At 41.4% G+C, this 19189-nt stretch overlaps 1 protein-coding gene across 1 annotated transcript in view; it reads right to left on the bottom strand.

Moving 5' to 3' along the window:
• Positions 1-19189, bottom strand: part of GLG1 (golgi glycoprotein 1) — an 82067-nt gene that overhangs the window by 23328 nt on the left and 39550 nt on the right. The window contains exons 3-8 of the mRNA XM_065640593.1: positions 17629-17715; positions 14995-15210; positions 8338-8541; positions 7606-7677; positions 5363-5546; positions 3439-3653 (exon numbers count right to left, since the gene is read on the bottom strand). Coding sequence (XP_065496665.1) covers positions 3439-3653; positions 5363-5546; positions 7606-7677; positions 8338-8541; positions 14995-15210; positions 17629-17715 — 978 coding nt within the window. The remainder of the gene's footprint in view (positions 1-3438; positions 3654-5362; positions 5547-7605; positions 7678-8337; positions 8542-14994; positions 15211-17628; positions 17716-19189) is intronic.

Consider the following 19189-nt stretch of genomic DNA (forward strand, 5'->3'; position numbering starts at 1 on the left):
GGCACAAGCTATTGATTCAAAAATTCTTGGGATACTTTCACTAAAAAAATAACATTTTATACAACTCTGACAGTGGTCAAACAGAAGCCAATACAGGGTCCAGTTCACAACAGGAAACTAAACCTTAATCAGCAGGAGAAGTGAGAAGTGATACATCCTTTACAAACTTCGTAAGAGTCAATGCGAGAAGAAAAACACAGCACAGTTAAGTTCTGCTGGCATGCACACTCACACAAGCCTGCACGGTCCCAACCCCCAGCCGCACACAAGATGTGCAGCAGCGAGCCGGCTGCCCTGGCTGCAAGGGCGAGGGAATAATTCGGCACCAGAGATAAAAGTAAAGGTTTTATCGGATTTTTCCTCCCTCCCACAACAAACCCTTGCAGCTGAAAAGCAGCTGGATAAACTTCATAATCCTCTGAATTTTTATCCTGATGTGGAGCTAAATTAAAAATTAACTATCAATTTATTAGCTGTATTAGAAATCAGAAGCAGAAATACGTGCCCTTTTAGCAAGGATTGTAGTTTTATATGCTCAAGGGACTGAACAGAAGAAACATAAAAGCCATGCGTTCGAAAAACAGTCTGCCAGCAGCTCGAGTATAAAATATTGCTTCCACTGAGCAAAGCATAGGTGCTAGACACCGCCAGTAGAGCTGCGGACCTTTTATGGGCTGATGCTCACCATTAAGGGACATGTATATCTGCTGTCTGATGACCTACAGCATCACAGACCCACCCTCCCTATGAACAGGATCTCCATCTTTGAAGAATAACACGACAATGATATTTGCAAAAGACCATTTAATGACTGAAACATATCCAAGCAGCATATGCTTCCCCAAAGCAAAGAACAACTTCTTTTACATGGGAAGACATGCTCCAGAAGTAGTCTCTCCTTCTGGTAATTTTTTTTTTTCTTAATAAAATGCAGGCCCCTATAGAAGTACATCAATCGTAAAAACAATAGGAGCCCTATCCTTTGCTTCAGAACAGGCAGAGCGCTCGCTGAGATGGCAAAGCGAAAGTGCAGACCGCCTGTGAGAGGGCACATTGTTAGAGTGTACCTGTGATACGGGGGGTGAGGAAGGCAGCTCAGCCTACAGTTAGGCAAGAGAAGGCTGACCAAACACCCAGGAGATTTTTGTAACTTAGGCTGAACCACTTACGTTACACCGCAAGCCATTGTTCCTCTACCATTTGCAGAACTTCAACATTGTGCTAAGTTCTCCGATAAAAACTGAGACAAAACCCCCCCCCAGCTCTCAGATGTTTGGGTCTAGGCATGCCCCTTGCTCAACAGCACGCTTACTCGTGAGCGCAGACTCTCACAAGCGAGATGATTCTGGTTGAGGCATCACAAGAAATTGAAACTCTCAGATCAAGAAATCGGAGTTGCAGAAGATCTGAGAACGCATTTCATTGACAGTTTTAAGTACAAAGAATCGCTCGTGTTCCTTGTGCAGGAAAGGGTACAAGCAGATGCTCCTGCAGGAAAATTAAATTATGGAGATTCTTTGGTTATGTTTTGTTGTTTTGGGATTCTTTATGTCATTTTTGGCAGATGGGCAAGCATCTTCCTTTTGTAAAATAAGCAGAATCAGAGCAAACCTTGACAGACAGGCCAGTAAGTAAAAACAGATTCAAATTAGATGCTTCTTGTTCCAATTTCCTCAAGCAAACTGTCTAGGCAAGCATGTCTGAAGAGTTTCAGGACTAGTCCTACTGCTTTGAGGCAGCCAAGAAACTGAAGTGCTGTATTAGCGTTACGTACTGATGCTACTAAAAGTAAATCAAAACAGAGCAAAACCAGTGACCACTGAGACAACCACCACCATTCACATTAAAAATATTAATAATAAATGATTTAGTACCTCAGATGTCACAGGCAGCTATATAATAGCACCATGCCAGTCCTCAGGAACCCAGAGCTTGGAATGTTTATCCTATTCTTGTAATCATCTATTCCTCTTGCCCATAAAAATATGGACAAACTAATAATATTTTACAAAATCAACGCAATTTGCTCCTGCTGCCTTTTGCATAGAGAACAGAACATGGGTCATTCACCTTGAAGGGGAGTCACGGACAAACCTTGCTGTTGCATCAACTTACTGTACAAAAATAAAGCAGAAGCTTAAGTATAAGAAAGCTGAAAAAAAGCACCACCCACAGATTTCCACAGACATTCTTTTTCCACAGAAGCCTGAAATCTTCTATCACTTTTGGGGGTCCCCTGCCTTATGACTTGGTTCTGAACCACTCCACCATCTGGAAGTTATTCCCAAGGTGAACTGATCTTCCGACAATTTGCAAATAATCAAGTTCTGAGGCAGCAAGTTTGATTTTATGTTTAAAAGGAAACAAGTATTCAGTTTTTCACATGAATGTTGCAAAGCATACATCATGCACTACAGCTCGCTGCAGAAATGACTCAAACTTTACAGCTGCTGTACCAACACACCTGTTATTTATGGAGAAATAAGCTTCATCACAAAAGCATCCTATCCCTTACAAAAATTTAACAGATACTCATTTATCTTTAACATACACAAACTGTCAACATTTTGGGCTCAGGCTTTAAGCCACATTTACACTGGAAGCAGACTATTGTGGTTTTGCATATTGCAGGAGGTCAAAAGCACATATCTTCCCAAATTCCCACATTAGCACTAACACTCCCCAGCCATTTTTGGCATTGATGTCACTTTTCCAGGCTCATGGGTCATTAAAAGCAGGTATTAAGTATAAAAATGTAATATTACATTAAAAAGCACTACTGAGTTTGAATAAATATTAAACAATTGCTTTCAATTTAAAGATACTACAAACAGGATGCATCTGGGCCAAAATGGAATTTTAAGAAGGCAAAAGAATAATCCCATTTTAAAGAAATATTTTGGAGAACAACGTTTCCTTCAGTGGCTGCAACTACGACGACATGCAGCAGTATGTTGTACCTACCTGTCCCTGAGGTTCCATTTTTAACATTTAAGCTGAATAAAATCGCAAAAATAAAACTAAGTGGAAAGGTGCTTTGAGAAGATACAGTGCATTTCCAAGACAGGAGGGAAAAGGGAAGGAGAGGGAATGTTTTAACACTTATAAAAAAGGAGGTTTCCCTGTATCTTGCACCCGGGAGAGACTTCCATGACTTGAGAGTTGCTGGAGAAGAACTACTGGAGATCCAGTACAAAATCCAGAACTAAACCACCTAAAAATGTATTTTTCGAGAAAAAAAAAAGAACATTACTAATGTGCTGTAAAGTTACACTTCATACCATGACAATTAGACAACTGCCTCCAGCATTCGCTGGCACCTGGCAGAGCCAGACTGCCTTCAGAAGAATCTCCATCGCAAGAAAAAACATTAACAGACATATCAGTGCTTCTACCAACTGAATAACCAAGAAGTGAAGTGATAGAAAAGCATCCTACCGCCTGCTGACAACTAAGCCCGACGTTTCCCTTTTCGCCCCGTACTACTTTCATCAGGCAGTGCAGGGTGCGACCTTTGCGATGCAGGCCCGAGCAGTGGTGCTCAATCTCCCCTCGGCAGCTCAGGATGATTTCTGGGCTCAGCGAGAAGTCTTCCATGAGCATGCGCCGGTAATCCAACATTTCACCCTGGCACTCGCTGCTCACTTGTCGACCTGAGCCAAGAGAAGACAGCAGGATTTAGTATTAATGCTCAGCAGAGCCCTTCTTGACCTACGCTACCATCAGGTTGGAACAACAGGGACGATGTCCACACTCTGGAGAACACCAGACTGCAACAAACGCGCCAGAACGGATGTGCTGAGGATTAAACCAGTTGTTAAGGAAGCTCCCGGCGTGTAATTGAACCTTTAAAATAGCCAGTCTATGGATTCAATACATGGATTTGAAAAAAGGGATTCCCGAAAGATTAGGAGAATCTTATTTTGGATTTCACATCACAGGAGGTGCTTTTGAAGAACAGCTGAAAAGGTTTTCTAGAGCAATAGGCACATACTTGCTCAGGAAGCCAAAACACAGAACAGAATGTTACCAGGAATAACAAACCACTGCAATCGCACAGAAACGTAACTTCAATCAATGTTTAAATCTGCTCTAAGCTTTCCTATGGTCCCCATGGAGACATTTTTTTTTAAATCAAAAGGAACGTATCTGTTTTGTTATGCCCTCCCCTTAGTCCCCATCACAACCTATTTCTACTTGTGGAACACCCCATGCACTGGAGGTCCTGCACCCCAGCAGGGGCTCCCAGGCACCATAACACAGAGACACAGAGGTGTGAGGAATAATTCGTGTTCCTCCTGGACTATGCTTTGGTGCATGAGCCACACACTGCAGAACCTGTTCCACCGTGAAAGTAGAAATTAGTAACTGTACAGCAGTTTTCTGCACGTAATTCAGGAAAGCACCTGTGCTACTGCATGGAGAAGGAAAAAAAATCACCCCACAAACAAACCAAAACCACACACCACCAACAAAAAACAACCACCCACAACTCTTCCCCAAACAGCACACATCATTTCCACATCAATCAGAAGCAATGAGTTATTCAACCTCACAAATGCACAGATTGCTTATGGTTTTACAGCAGCTGTTCCCTCCTGTGCCAGGGGCGCTGCAGCATGCAGTCCTGCTGCTGAATCAGAACCCACCCAGCGGCATGCCAAGGGGAAAACCAAATAATTCTCCAGTGCAAATCTACAGGATGTAATGTGCCATTTTACATGTTATGGTAATTTCACAGAGAATCTTTAGCATGGTCCTGCTGCATCCTTCTAATGCCTTTGGGACAGCCGCTGGTATTAGGACATCTCTGGCTTACACTAACTTAAATGAACAAAAATAATATTCTCACACTTCATTCTACATAGGAAAAACTGGAGTTAGAGAAATTAAGGCACTTACCCAAGCTACTGAACTGCAATGAAAGAACATTACTTATGAGCAGCAGAGGACTGACTATCCCTGGCTTTCCCTGAGTGAGGATAAACAGGTCCTCTATTCTATGTTTTAACCAAATAGCATATGTAATGCTTACTACATAAAGGAGGGAAAAGCTGTTTGAATTCACAGTGAATAGAAGGATTTGCAATTACGCATCATCGGTCCAAACCAGATCTGCTACTTTGCATTTTAAACTCCTTGCCTACACAATAGGAGTCAGCATCAGAGGTTTACTCAGCTATCCTGATCTTCAAAACAGCAGATGAAAGCATCACAATGAGGAAACCCGCCTTTGAACCCAAGTTTGAAAAAGGTTACTTGGAGAGGGGACTGTAAATACATGTTCAAGCCGAAGGTCCAAGAGAAGCTTTTAAATCTAGGTCCCAGCAAGTCACACATCTTTTGATTCAACTCCACTTACCTCTGTGCACAGCAGATTCCAAGCACATCAGCAGATAGGAAAGCCTGGCTTCCCGAGACCGGGGGAGGTTCTCCACGTTACAGCGGTACTTCTTCAGATCGCTTTTACAGGACTTCGCTAGCGAGTAGCTGACTTTGTAGTCTTGGGCAATCAGCTTCTGGCGGGTTGTCAGTGCATCACGACACTGCGGGAGACACACGGAGGTGGCTGAAGGAACTTCTGAATGAGGGCGGTAGAGCTAAACCTGCTGCTGTTAAGTTTTTAGGTTGCGTTTCAAAAGATGACTGATGCTTTAAAATTAATGCATTTAAGCTGGACTGCAGTTAAATTTCATTTGTCTCATAGAAACCACACAGTTAACAACATGCACCGAGGTGAACAGATCAAGGGGTTTAAAGGCAGCAGCTCTCTGCAGAGCGCTTCTTAAAACTGCACATTCATCCAGCTTTTTGTGAACAGCGACGGCTGAGCGCGTGACTCATTCTCAGCAACTATGATCAGTTGCTGACATCTATCCCAGCTGTGGTACATGCTCACCCTATGCCCTCAAGAAACAATTTTTTCCAGTCGTATTTACAAAATACTGTAGTTTTTTGATTTGTTCTGCAACATGCAGGACAGATGACAGCAGATAAGAGAGTCCAACCACAGGAATTTCTAGCCATTTTACACAATGGGTGAGGCTCACGAGGATGCAGTATGATCAAACCCAAATCCAGCAGCTGCAAGAACAACTTTCTTAATTTCATCCAAAAAAGGGCCTGTAAAAACACTGCTATGCTTCATAGCTTTTGGTTTAAATTATATAAAAATTGTGAGGGTGGCAGATAATTCAGAATAGCTCAGGCAAATTTGTCCATTCTTGGACTATTTGAAAGGAAGGAAAATTGTGCAAGTGTAGGGTGGAGAGAACAGGGAGCAATCTTGGCACAAGGAAGAGAGAAGCCCTATATCCTTCTCCCCTTCCTTACACCAGGGTTCTGACTTTCCTTCCCCTGAAAGAGGGTGAGCAGTTTTGGATTACACAAAGCGAGCCACCCACTGGGCACCTATTGTCAGCTATGTGGTGGACTTTTTACTGGGTAGCAGTTTCTACAAAACTAGTGACTCTGCATATGGTCCAACCTCAGCAGCCACAAGAGTGAGAACCAGATTTCATGTTCCTCCTGCTCTGCAAACTGCACCCCCAGAGCATCCACCTCTCTCCATACCAAGTCATCTGCTACAGTTTTGTCTAACCCCTCAGCATCTTACATTCGTATCTCAGACAGCTGACCGTAGAAAAGACCCCTCAGAAACCACCACTGTTCCCTGTACAACAAAAAACAGGTTAATCAAAAATAGCAGTCCGTTTCAGTAATGTGCTTGTACAAAATGAAGCTTTGTTTCAAGCCCCCAGGGATCACACTCCCAGTTTTGAATTTGTTAATTGGAACTAAGCTTTCAGATAGCTAATGCATTTAAAGAAAAGGGAATGAGTCTGATCCCTCCAGGCCTCTGAATCTGGCTCCTTCAGCAGAGCTTCTCCAAGGAGGGCTTTACAGATATCCATCTTTCTATCCCTTCAGACAGATTATATAGTTCCATATAATCCCAAACACTATGATGCTGCTTCTGAAATCACTGAAGGTCTTGCTGCCTTCCCAAAACACCTACACCAGTACAAACTCTTTTCTGGACTGGCTTTGCAGAAAAACTTTCTTGTTGTTGTTAAAAAACACGTCTTCAGGGAAAAAGTTAAGGAAAATGTCAGTAACTGAACTGTGCATCTTTCCCACAGGATTTTCTGCTTCACAGTCCAACACTCATAGTCTTGAAAGCAAAAGTTAAACACACACAGCTTCCTGCACAGAGGCATTTGGGCATTTTGTTTCTCATCTGTACATTACGACAGCATTTATCCACAGCTTACCCCGTATGGTGCAACTTCTACTTTAAACGCTCAGCCACAGTGCTACCACTTGAGCTCCAAGTCTACCTTCCCAAATTAGCCACCCAAAAGCTTTGATTTATTTAAATCTTCCACTTTAAAGGCTGTAACTTGAGTACAATTCATTCAAGCCATCAGCACGTAGCTGGAAATACAAACATATCAAAGCAAAAGCATCTGTTAAAGCAGTCGGTTATCTGACTATGTGGGTGATGGATTTTCCTCACACTGGAAAAGAATAAGGTAGCCTGGACTGATGAATTATCCGATGATTTCTGCATTAAGGATTTGTCTTGCTAAGACAGATACCTACCTTTTCACTCATTGATTCTTCAAACTTGTGATTAAAGAGGCACTTGTAGACTCGGCCTTCCCCAGCCTGAGTCTGTGAAACAGAACAGTAACATTTGCCATTAAAGATAAGACTTGTAATGCTTAACGAGCAGGTTAAAATACACCTAAAGAGATTTATTTTTTAAACCAGAAATATTTTAAAGTTAATACTTCAAATGACAGTGATAGCTTCTATACTACAAAAATATTTTAAATTTTATTGCATTAATACAAAAATCTGGTCTTGTTCATCACCCTTTCAGTAAGATGACGCTCAGCTGATACAAGCCATTTCAGACTGAACAATGCAGCTTTCCAGCTCATCGTGCCAGGGCTAAGGAGCGCTGTGAGCAGAGCCAGCCCAGGCTGACCTTGTGCAGCAGCTTTACCGCTGCAGAGGGAGCAGTCACTTACCTTCACTGCCCCCTCCCCACGCGAGCAGCTCCACTCCCTGTCGCATCAGCTCCAATGCCCATTAAACCATTTATGCCAATTCAGTTCATTAACCCACTGGAAATAATGCTTGTTTGTTGGGTGAGTGAATTTAATACTAGATTTATTGCAAAATGACAGCTACATGGTGTGTGTTTTCAGTATTACACTATCGCACTCAGGCTCCACTCTACCATTCCACTCCTCCTTCCACTGTGTGTTTTTTTGTTTGTTTTTAAATGTATTACTGTAAAACAGAAGGCAAGAGGAAATTACTCACATTTTCACAAAATCGTTCTCTATCATCTCGGCAGGCGAAGTAGAGGTGCCGGTCCAAGTGGAAGTCGTCTGAAGAGAGCTCAGCTACACGAAGAATTGCCTTCTTACACTGATCAGAAACCTGAATTCGAGGATCGGTCTCCTCCGCCTCTTTTACCAGGCCTTTTTCCAGGCATGCCACCACCTCTCCTTGCGAGTGGGCATCCTGCATGAGAAGAGCAAGACATCTGTAATCGACTACTTACCTAATTAAGTGATCTGTGATTCTGGATAAGAACCATGTAAATTAACAAGCAGTCTACGTATAGACTTGCAAAAGTTCAGCCTAAACTGCATTTAGATTCAGAAGAGGCAACAGTTAATATCTGTACCATCCACACACTTTATACAACACCATCCTGCTGATGGTCACCATGAAATCCCCCTGTCTAATGCTCTGAGTTTGTTTTAATGTGATTTAATGAGATTATCACTACTTAGTCACACTGCTCAGAGCAGTTTACGAAAACAGCCAAATTATCTTTAATCTGACATCGCTCTCTTCACACCATGGCAACAGCATCACATTAAGAACACACTTGGCAGGAGGAAAAAAAAAAAAATCATAGTTCCTCCATGCTGAGACAAGCCTTCAGTTTGGGTGGTGATAATTAGTGATGCTAGAAAGGCCACAAAGGAGCTTTGACCAATGTAGCCTTCTCAATGCTAATTCCCCCACTTAGAGAATTAAAAAAAAAAAAAAAAAAAAATCAAAGCCGTTCTGCCCATTATTGTACACCACATCCACTGTCCTGCAAACCTGAAGATGATTTTGGAATATGACCAGTGACTGCCAATAAACACAGAGAGCCTGTGCTTTTTATGAAAGCCCAGAAGAGGCAGAGCAAAGCTCCATTTAGTTTCCTACATCCTTTTTACATGTTCCTCTGTAGAAGGTCTGACTCCTCCAATAAACAAGAACTCTTCTGGAACAGATCTCTCAAGGCTTCTGCAAGTTTTTCCTGTGAAGATCACCTTAATCTACACTGCTCTGCTGTGAAAGGATATTGCTACCAACTTATATCAGACTACCTGGAGTAAACAACAGGTCATGAAGATTTGCACACACCTCAATCACTCAACATGGCATTAGGAAATATCCCTTCCGCTCGCTCTGTCAAGTAGGTTCATCCATTGCTGTTGCAGTAGCATGAGTAAGAGAGTAGGCTCCAGAAAACACAACCATCGCTATTCAAAGCCATGCAACTCTTCCAAATCTTTTTGTTCTGACATGCCTCCTCAGGCAGGCAGCCTTTCTCTCCTGTTTTAACTCAGCTACACTTGGAGCACAAGCGGAATTTGGCTGACTGCAAAGTTGTAAACACAACCCAGAAGTATCATCAGTTTAAAAAGGCTAAAACTAGTCTTGCCCTTAAAAAAGGCAAAAAAACCCAAAACCACACAACCTAAACCTCCATATTTCGTCTTGGTCTTTTCTTTGAGTGGGAACTGGCCAACCCAACATGTTGACCAAGTATCAGCATCGTTGAAGAAATAGTTATATACCAACAGTTCCTTTAGAACTGAACCCAAAAGGGATCTGTGGAATACCAGTTAGTAGTACGTTCCCCACATTACTTAAAATTGCTATTTATCCATAACCACACCAAACACACACACTGTTCTGCAAATCCTTGAGGTCAGTCACAGGCAGTAATTACAACTGAGGAGCTGGTAAGCCTAAATGATTGAAAATAACCATTTTAAGCTCCTCTGGCAGTTTTTTGCTCCAGCTGGGAGGCAAGACAGGCCAAGATTACTCTCACTTGTTTGAAGCCTTCACCCTCAAGACAGCAAGGATGGCACCAGGAAAGCTTTTCTTGCTCGGAAAATAAAGTTTCCTCGTTTCTTGGAGCATGGGTCAGAGTCATACTATATATGAAAGTAAACCTATTTTTAATAGTATAGTGAGAGCAGATTTCCATATGCTGGATGCTGAATGCTGTTGCATTTAAGGGACACGACACAAAATGATTAATTTATTGCATTACTTCGCAAATACAGTTTTTACATTTGGGTAGATCATCTTCCAGCACTGTCTACTTTGTTGCCCTGTATAAGAGCAATTTTAAAACATATCAGACTTAACAGAAATAGAAACACACGCAACTCAACACAGCTGTCTCCTGAAAGACGCAGTCCTGCCCTTTCCTCCTACCTCCAAGCATTTATAGGTCGTCTTGTGGTGCCATTAGTGCTCCTGTGCCCATTTGACACTATTTGGGAGATTTATCATGACCTAATCTGGGTTTTATTTTCAGGCAGATCATGTCCCTGAGTGCTAGTGCTGACTAGTTTAGCCAGTTTAAGGAGGTCTTAACTCTTCGTTTATTCAAAAGTGCACAAAACTAGCCATCCTCCTGAGCAAACAGAGTATAGCTGGGACTTTACTAATGTGGTTTAGAGAAACATCACTTCAAGCTTTAACGATAGGCTAACACCTTTTATATTTAAGATTGTACAACCTCTTATTGCAGACTGGAGGGGAAAACAAATGTGTGTATGGAAGCTGCTAAAGCAGCTGGCAATCAAAAGTCTGACAGGCTTGTCCTAAGAAGGATGGCAGGACAGCTTTGACACACATTTGCAGTACCTGGATCACTCCACGTGCCACCAGTTTTGTGGGGTCAGCTCAGCTCTGGAGGCACCAAAGCTGAGGGTCAGCATCCCAGGGCCTGAGCTCTCCCAGTTGTGCTACAGCACTGGCGTACGAAGGTATAAACACCAGCTGCAGCTCTGCTGTGGAATGAATCCCAAAGTTCTTCCTCCATCCAGCACCCTGTTGTCAAAAAGTCTCTACCTTATAGAGTTGAAGAACCTCTAAGTTCATTCCACAAGTCAAGACTCCCCAAAATTGCTGTGGGGGCTGACAGAGTCTAAGCCTAGTTTCTCCAGTGCAACACGCTGAAATACAAGAGATCGAATCTAAAAACCACACACACTTCTTGGAATTGTTGCCTCACCCCCACTATCAGTCTTCAACGGAGAATTTTAACTGAAGGTTGCAAACATTTTTAACATGTTAAACTGTTATCTAGTCTGTAGTGCCTTGAAACTCTGTGTAGTTTTGTGAAAGGATAAATTTAGATCCACAAAGGATAAAAGCAGCTTTCCAATACTGTCACACGGCACTCTGAGCCACAGAGAAATGGAACTAAGTTCTAAATGTGCCCAAGCAAACTCCCTTCAGCACAACGCTTCGGGAGACTTGGGTTCCTATCACTAAAATTCAAACTCCAGTCACACAGTTTTAGGTCAAGACAATTTAGAAAGTCTTGTCCTTACTATCCATTTTCCAGACATCCCCCCCAATATAGTTAAGGTTTTGTAATTCTTGTTTATTTTTTTTACATTTTCAGAAGCTCTCCCTGAAAAGACTTTATTCTGTCTGAAACCTGACATGCCTAAAGTTCATGACTTTCCTAGCTGCAGACCTGCAGAGAGAAGCTACAAAAGTGACGAGAAAAAGAGTCAAGAACGGAAAGGAGCAGCAGGCGGCAGGTAAAACACAACCTGTCTTAACAGCAGAGCACCTTGCGCTGAGCAGCCGTGCTGTGGAAAACCAGGCAGCAGATGTGTCGTGAGTTCCAGGTTGGCATTCCAGCTGGCTAACCCGGACACTGGGGTTACAGGGACGGCTCTTACATTAGGTAATACCCAGCACTCCACCTGATAGTACGCTGCTATAATACAACACTAAGTAAAAAAAGACTCAGCTGAATGATCTCTCTTCCCATTTAGACTTGTTTCCCCTCTGTGTCCAGTACTTCTATGAAACTAGGGAAAGAGTGAGAATGACTGTACTGGAAGCACTTAGGAGTGGGGGGGGGCGAAAAAAGAAACCATCAAGAAAACAATTGTCTCATATTGTGACGTTTTTTAGGAATCTGAAAAGTACTATTATCTGGTAAAGTACTACAACAGATGAGCAGCTGATGCTTGCACAGCCTTCAATATGGCAAATAATCAACACCCGTTCAGACATCCCAGCTAAATCCATCACCTGGGTACCTGTGAGCCACCCACTAGTTTGATACAATCCCGGACATGACCAGGATGGGGAAAGTAGCTCATTCTGATAGACGGCCCAAGAAGAAAAGCTCTGTTGTAACTACCAATTTCAATTTAAAATTAGATCCCTACTGCATGAAGACAAAGCAAGCTTGAACTACCAGGAGACTGAATTCACTATAAAGCACAACAGCCAATTGGAAAGGTGACTGAAACTACTATTAAATATTTCTCCATTAACTGAAGGAGGAGAAAAAAAAAAAAACCACACAACCACACACCACACACATCAACCCTACAGACATGTTACAAAACTTGATGCTTTCAAAGGACACATCTACAGCCTTTCTGCGTTACAGAGCAAAATCAAGTCTCCAGTCAGATCGAGACTTCTAAGCTGTATTTTATTGCTCTTACAGAGCAGAAAACCAGCAAGAAACGTGGAAAAGAAAGCACAGAAAACACCACATCAGAAGCAACAAACCCAGCATGAATAGAATTCAGTTAGGGTAGAAAGCAAACTAAAACAAAAAAAGGAAGTATAGAAAAATGAAAATTGTTAGCTAACAGAGGGGCTTCAAGAAGCAACGTAATTCCAGAATACCTACTGAAGTGCCTTTTACAGTTAAAAAAGCCAGTTTATCCCAATTACTACAATGAAGCCGTCACACTGCAATCTACTAGCAGTCTGATGTAGATGGAGTCAGTGGTCCAGCAGTGCTTATCTCCATTAAAAAAAAAAAAAAAAAAAAAGAGATGAATCTCTTCCCCCATCTTCCTCCTCAGGTGTCCAAGTCCTATTTATTAAATTCACAGTTACATTCACTCATATAAAAGGGTAATGACTGCTTCTCTACAGGCAACTCTCAGAAGCTACAGCATGGAAATGAAATCTGAACCAGCAGCTGATGGGAGTATATTAGATGAGATTTCTCCAAAGCACAAAATGGATAGAACAGAACAACAAAAGAAACGCTTGCATAGCCATTTATAGCTGTTTCCATAGCAGTATAAAATACTTCAATTGCTTTAAGTGCCAAGGATGACAGTATAACAAAAGACATCATACAACAGGCTGCAACGCTTTTACAAACCAAGGCAAAATATTCTGGGTTGGGTACCAAGAATGTGAGGAATATGCATAAACCACACTAACCCCCGTAAAAGGCTGGTTAGCAGCTCGCTTTGCTATCCCACAGAAACACGGTGACCCAAAGTTCGTGTTTGCTTTCCTCCCCCATACACCTGGTGACCTGAACCCCCTCAGCCATCCCCATCCAGCCCATCTGAACTTCTGCGACCAACACGCAGTCACACATACAAGCTGCCAGCACTGGGTTCACTTCTACAAGATGAGATTTGGATATGGCTCATTAAATCCATGCTTCTGTTCCCTTCAGGGCTACCATCAGTATTTTAATGTATTTTAATTTGGTCAGGCCACAAGTAATATGTAGACCTGACAACCAGGACTCCCATATTATTCTTCTGATTCTATACTGACTGTTAAAAGTAATTTCTCATTTCATGAGGTCCTTCAGGCCAGGATTAGAAGAGAACCTTTACTTTATGGAGAAAGCAAGTTACTCAGCTGTTACTAGTCTGTACATGTGGTGCCTGCAAGTTCCTTCCACTCTTGTTCTCGAAAGCGAGTACTTTTTGTGCTTTCCATTGTTCAGCTAAGTCTTCTGGAATACACTAACACTTCAGTTTCACATACTACAGATGTGAAGCTGCTTATGGCAGCTAACATCTCAAACAACCAGGAAAACTTTTTTTCAAAACGACAAAAAAGTTGGTGTGGTTTTTTTAAAAAAATCTTTTCACCTCATTAATAGCTGATAGGCTTTATCTCTAAACAAAAAAAACTTACCATAAAAGCAGCCACTCATTCCTGCAGCACTACATCACTGCACCCACATTAGCTGTGCTGAATAAGATGGGGAAAGCACATTGTGCTGACTAGATGTGGGTTATTTTCAAACTGTTCTTTGCATCAACCTCTGCTTAAGTCTCATGTGGCAAAAGAACATTGATTTACTAAAACCAGTATGGTATTAGTAAGTCTGTACTACTAAAATGTGACACTAGGTACCTGTGCCCTTCAGCCATTTTCAGACAGGCAGGGGAAAGGGGAAGCAAACACATAAAAGCTCTTGGTCCCGTCTATCAAATACAGCTTGAGAAAGCAGAAGGGGTTAATGCAGAGACCACATCACCTTGACCTTCCTGCATCAGATCTGACTAGACTGTGAAATAAGCCTAGCAATAGGTCTGCTTAAATCTATTGTTTGGATTCATCGTATTGAGCCAAGCCTGACAGAGCGTGATCAAAAAGACAACTACCTGCGAGGTGACCTGTGGTGTGGGAAGGAAAGACAAATTAAAGTTGTCTCTGAACAGCAGTCCCTCATAGAGGAACGAATGCATATTTATTAAAAAGGAAATACACAGAATCAGGACATCACCCTTTTCAGACAGATAAAATACGCCATGTATTTTCTCAGTTGCAAGAAAGGCAGTAATACTATCGCAGAGTCTTCACATAAGTTTCTGTAAGTGAAGGACTTCTACAAGCTTATTGACAATCTACATGTTCTCTGGATACCTTTTCTCCAGGTCGAATGCTGCCACATTTCAGGAGATTGATGTCAGCCTTGCAGTCATCCATGAAGCCACAGATCAAACGATAATCGCTGAAGATAATGGCTGTCATTTTAGTGATGTACTGATGGCACTGGTATTCAGTGATGTTGCCTCTGTGATCCACCAAACACGACACCAAGAAGCCTTTACCAACTGGTTCATCTGCACATTCCTTGATCTGTTTAAAAAAAAAAAAAAAAAGAATAAAAGTGCAGTGGCTGCAGCTACTGAATTTAACCTTTAAAGAAAAAAAGTCCTCAAAGTAGCTTGCATGTGTAGCTTCAAAATCTGCTGGTGAAGAAACCCTCTAGGCTTTAGTTTGATTTTCAGTAAGTCAAAATACTTGAAAATATTTCAGAAACGAGAAATGCCTCATGCGTGCCGATATCTGAAGAAAGCAAACACAGCAACCTTGGGGATTATAAACCCTCTTGCTTAATAATCATCTTTCATAATCATCACATTGAACCCTTGCAATCAAGTGGATTTGTAGGAAAAACGCTAGTTTGACAAACCTTTATTTAGAAAGCTGAGCGTGTTACAACATCACTAAATCATACTTGGACCCCATTAGCCACCTGACCTCGTACAATATAACATTTTGGCTAGAAGTGAGACTGATTCAAAAGTCAACACAATATATATTGAACTGTTTATAACTTGCTGGAAGCTGAAAATCATTATAAAGGAAAATCCTCATCAAATGATTTTTATCAGGCTCTTATAGAGACTGATTGTTGATACCAAACTATTTCACTCAGTGGTCCAACAAAAATAAAAATCTTGGCTAACAAAAGCTGAAAGCTCTGCAGGGATTGGAAAAGCAGTGTACACGAACAGACAGGTCCCCAGTATAAATCAAAGCCTGCACTGCTCAGGGAAGCAGACAGTAAGGCCAAAACCGTCACCTTTTGAAGTACAAGACGCAGGCAGTTTTGACAGCATCTTTCCGAAGGAAGTGGAAAACATGGTTGCTTATCAGTTAAGGATGCTCCCCCTTGGAATGTTGTGACAGGAGCAGTGCAGTGCCTTGCTCCAAGGACTACTGAGATTACAGACTCTTTTTAACCCTGGGAAGCCCATGTTGAAATATCTGCCCAGTTCTGGTGTCCCCTGTTCAGGAAAACACTGAAACCTGCAGCCACAATAACACAGAAAGCAGGCTTGATAGCCAGACACTAAAGTTCAGTGGTGACAGTTTTCAAGCAACAGATACGTGGGTTGACTTGAATCACATCAAAGATTCGTTCCTGTACAAATATTGAAGGGCTCATCAATCTAACGGGAGATCCATGACAATCAATAATCCAGGAGGGTTCAGGTGCCAAGCAAGGGCAGCGCTAAGGGAACAGGCAGGGAACCATTTCATCAGTTCTCAAACAACAAGCTGGAATCTTTATATAGAAAATTTTAAATGGAGAGCCATCTCTAGAAAGATATATTCTAACTCAAACACAAATTAAGCCAGGGCATCCTGTGACAAACTCACATAGGTCAGACTAGACGAATAAAATAGATCTCTCTCTGCCTCAGCTGATGAAGCCACCACTTTCTATATAATAAAAACATGCAACATTTTAAAGACCATTATTTGAAGGCAGATGTAGGCTAGTAGAACGTTTTATATTTAATCTATATAGCTATTAGAAAAACATAGCTACTAAGGTCAACATAATTGTTACAGATAAAGCATAAAATACATTTTGAAATGAAAACACATTTGATTCATTACAAGGTGAAAGGGAGAGAGTTGAGCAAGCTTCCTCTGAGAAAGCTGCATCTTAGGTTTGGCTTTATTTCAGCTCAAGCACCGCGAGCCAAACTAGTACACAACGGCAACATGTGTTTTTTAGAAGAGCCTAGCTTTGGAAAGAGCCCCAGAGCTCTATGGCCTGAGCCAGTGACCTACGTAAAAGACCAAGCAATCACATTATTGCCTGGCTGCTTCTGAAACAACCACCATTATCTGGTAGCCAACTATAATTCTAGATGAAAATTCTTGCCAGAACTTATAAAATCACAACAGCTGAGGAAAAAAAAAAAAGGTATTTAAATCTACATTTAGCTGATAAAATTAAAAGGTGGACTTTTCAGAGTGTACCCAGTTGGGACAGTCACCAATTCACCAAAGACTTTTACTAGAAATTACTCTTCTAGCTGTATTTTGTTCTTAATACAAAGCAATACTTAAAATTAGAGCCCAGTCACTAACAAGAAAACACCTACCTGTTAGTATGAACTAAAGAAAAATATTAATAGGCTAATACTGTATGTTAGCAATATATTCCCACTACAAATGTTAGTTTTAAAGAGCAGCTTAGAAATATTTTTTAAAATCAGTGGAATAGTTTATGCACCTGCCTCAGTATTAAGTATCAGAAGATAAAACAGGAGGCTATTGTTACTAATGCATCTTCTTTTTTTCTTTAAATAAAAATCACCCACCAAATGGCAAAATACATATGCCTACTAATTTGGCATGTAAGACTAGAGCTTCCCCAAACCCCAAATCACTTGCACAGTAATTCACTATCACAAAGAAATGAAAAAAATCCCTTAGTTCCACAATAGCTGCTATGCCTTTCTCCTGGCTTACCTCTGCAATAGTGGACTTGCAGACTTCTCTGGCCACGGATTCAAACTTCGGATCTGTAGTCAGGTTCAGTTTGTAGTTCCACAAGAGCTATAGAGAGAGCATTTATAGAAAGGGAGTTTAATTGCTTGCCATGGAGAATGGCAAATGTTTTGCTTCAGAAAAGAATGAAACATCGTTTATTCCCAATCTGTATTGTCATCTTTCTACAGTGCAACAATCAATGCAAAGTCTCCTAGACAACAACTTTGTCCCTTCATTTCTGCAGTAATTTTCTCACCTTGAACAAACTCAGAACGTTAACAATCTCTCCATAAGGTCATGAGCCAACTCATTAAAAGGAAATATATCTAATGAAGACAATTTCATAACTGAAAGGATAAAACAATGAAAACTGTAACTTGTGACCTGCAGCATATTTAGCAACATCTTTAGCCCACTGCACCTTTCTGTGCCATGGCTCATCTGCCAGATGCAGATGATCTAACAGAAACGAAGTCCTCTATTTGAGCAGATTTTATGCTGAAAAACTAATAAAAGCCTAGCAAAAACGGAAGGGGGACAATGCAGCTGGTCCCTTATTCGCTTCCTTCTGTGAGGGGCTGTGACCAGACAACTTTTTGGATGCAAGTATATTTCAAACCTATAGGAGGTTCTCTCTCTTGCTAAGCACAATGATACATTAGAGGGTAAGGATGACGGTTCTTCCAGGAGCCAGCGATTAGCTCATGTAGGAGCCTGGATGTGTTGGGTCATCGTGCAAGAATCAATCTTGGGCAAGTCTCACTCTGCAGATATATGCGCATCCCAGATATCCTCCTGAGGCACCATAAAGTAAAAATACAGGGCAAGATGGCAAAAACTCAGCAAATTAATAGCTGAGGTGTTGCCCGAGAAAAGCTCTATTAGCTCATCTGTTTTTCTCTAGAAACTTAAATTGCTTTTAAACATTTTTCATTAACAAAAAGATTAAATAGTTTTAAAATCTCATTTCAAACACTCTGCCTTTGTGAAGAAAAAAAAAATCAAATCAGTATCAAGACGACAGTTTGGTCAAATTTTATTCTGGAGTTTCAATTGTACACAAAATGCTAAGAAAACACTAACATGCTCATACATGAGGAAAGCAGTTTTACATCATCTCCAAGAGGGTGGAAGCACACAAAGGGAACTAAAAATGGAACCAGCACAGCTCCACTGCCTTCCACACCTCATATCACGGAATTGTGAAAAGTTTAAAAAAGGAGATGAGATTGCAGTGTAATTCAGAGAGAGCAAGGAGTTGCTTTATATATTCGGGTTTCATAGATACATGCGAATAAAAAGGGAACCCATCCTCATAAAGAGTGCTCTAGACTTCTGCCAGGCAGGATCGGAAGGACAAGAATAAGGTCCGACACTGTAAGAATACCCCTATGCATTTGTGATCTTGAACTTGAGTTGAAATAGAGATGGTCTCCAAAGGAAAGGAGGAAGGTTAAACTTGCAGCTTAAAAATCCAAATTTTAGCACTAGGTAGTGTTTTCCCAGAAGATGATCAGCACTTGTACTACCAAAGACTGCA

This window comes from Caloenas nicobarica, chromosome 9 (genome assembly GCF_036013445.1).
Source record: "Caloenas nicobarica isolate bCalNic1 chromosome 9, bCalNic1.hap1, whole genome shotgun sequence".
Classification (NCBI taxonomy): domain Eukaryota; kingdom Metazoa; phylum Chordata; class Aves; order Columbiformes; family Columbidae; genus Caloenas; species Caloenas nicobarica.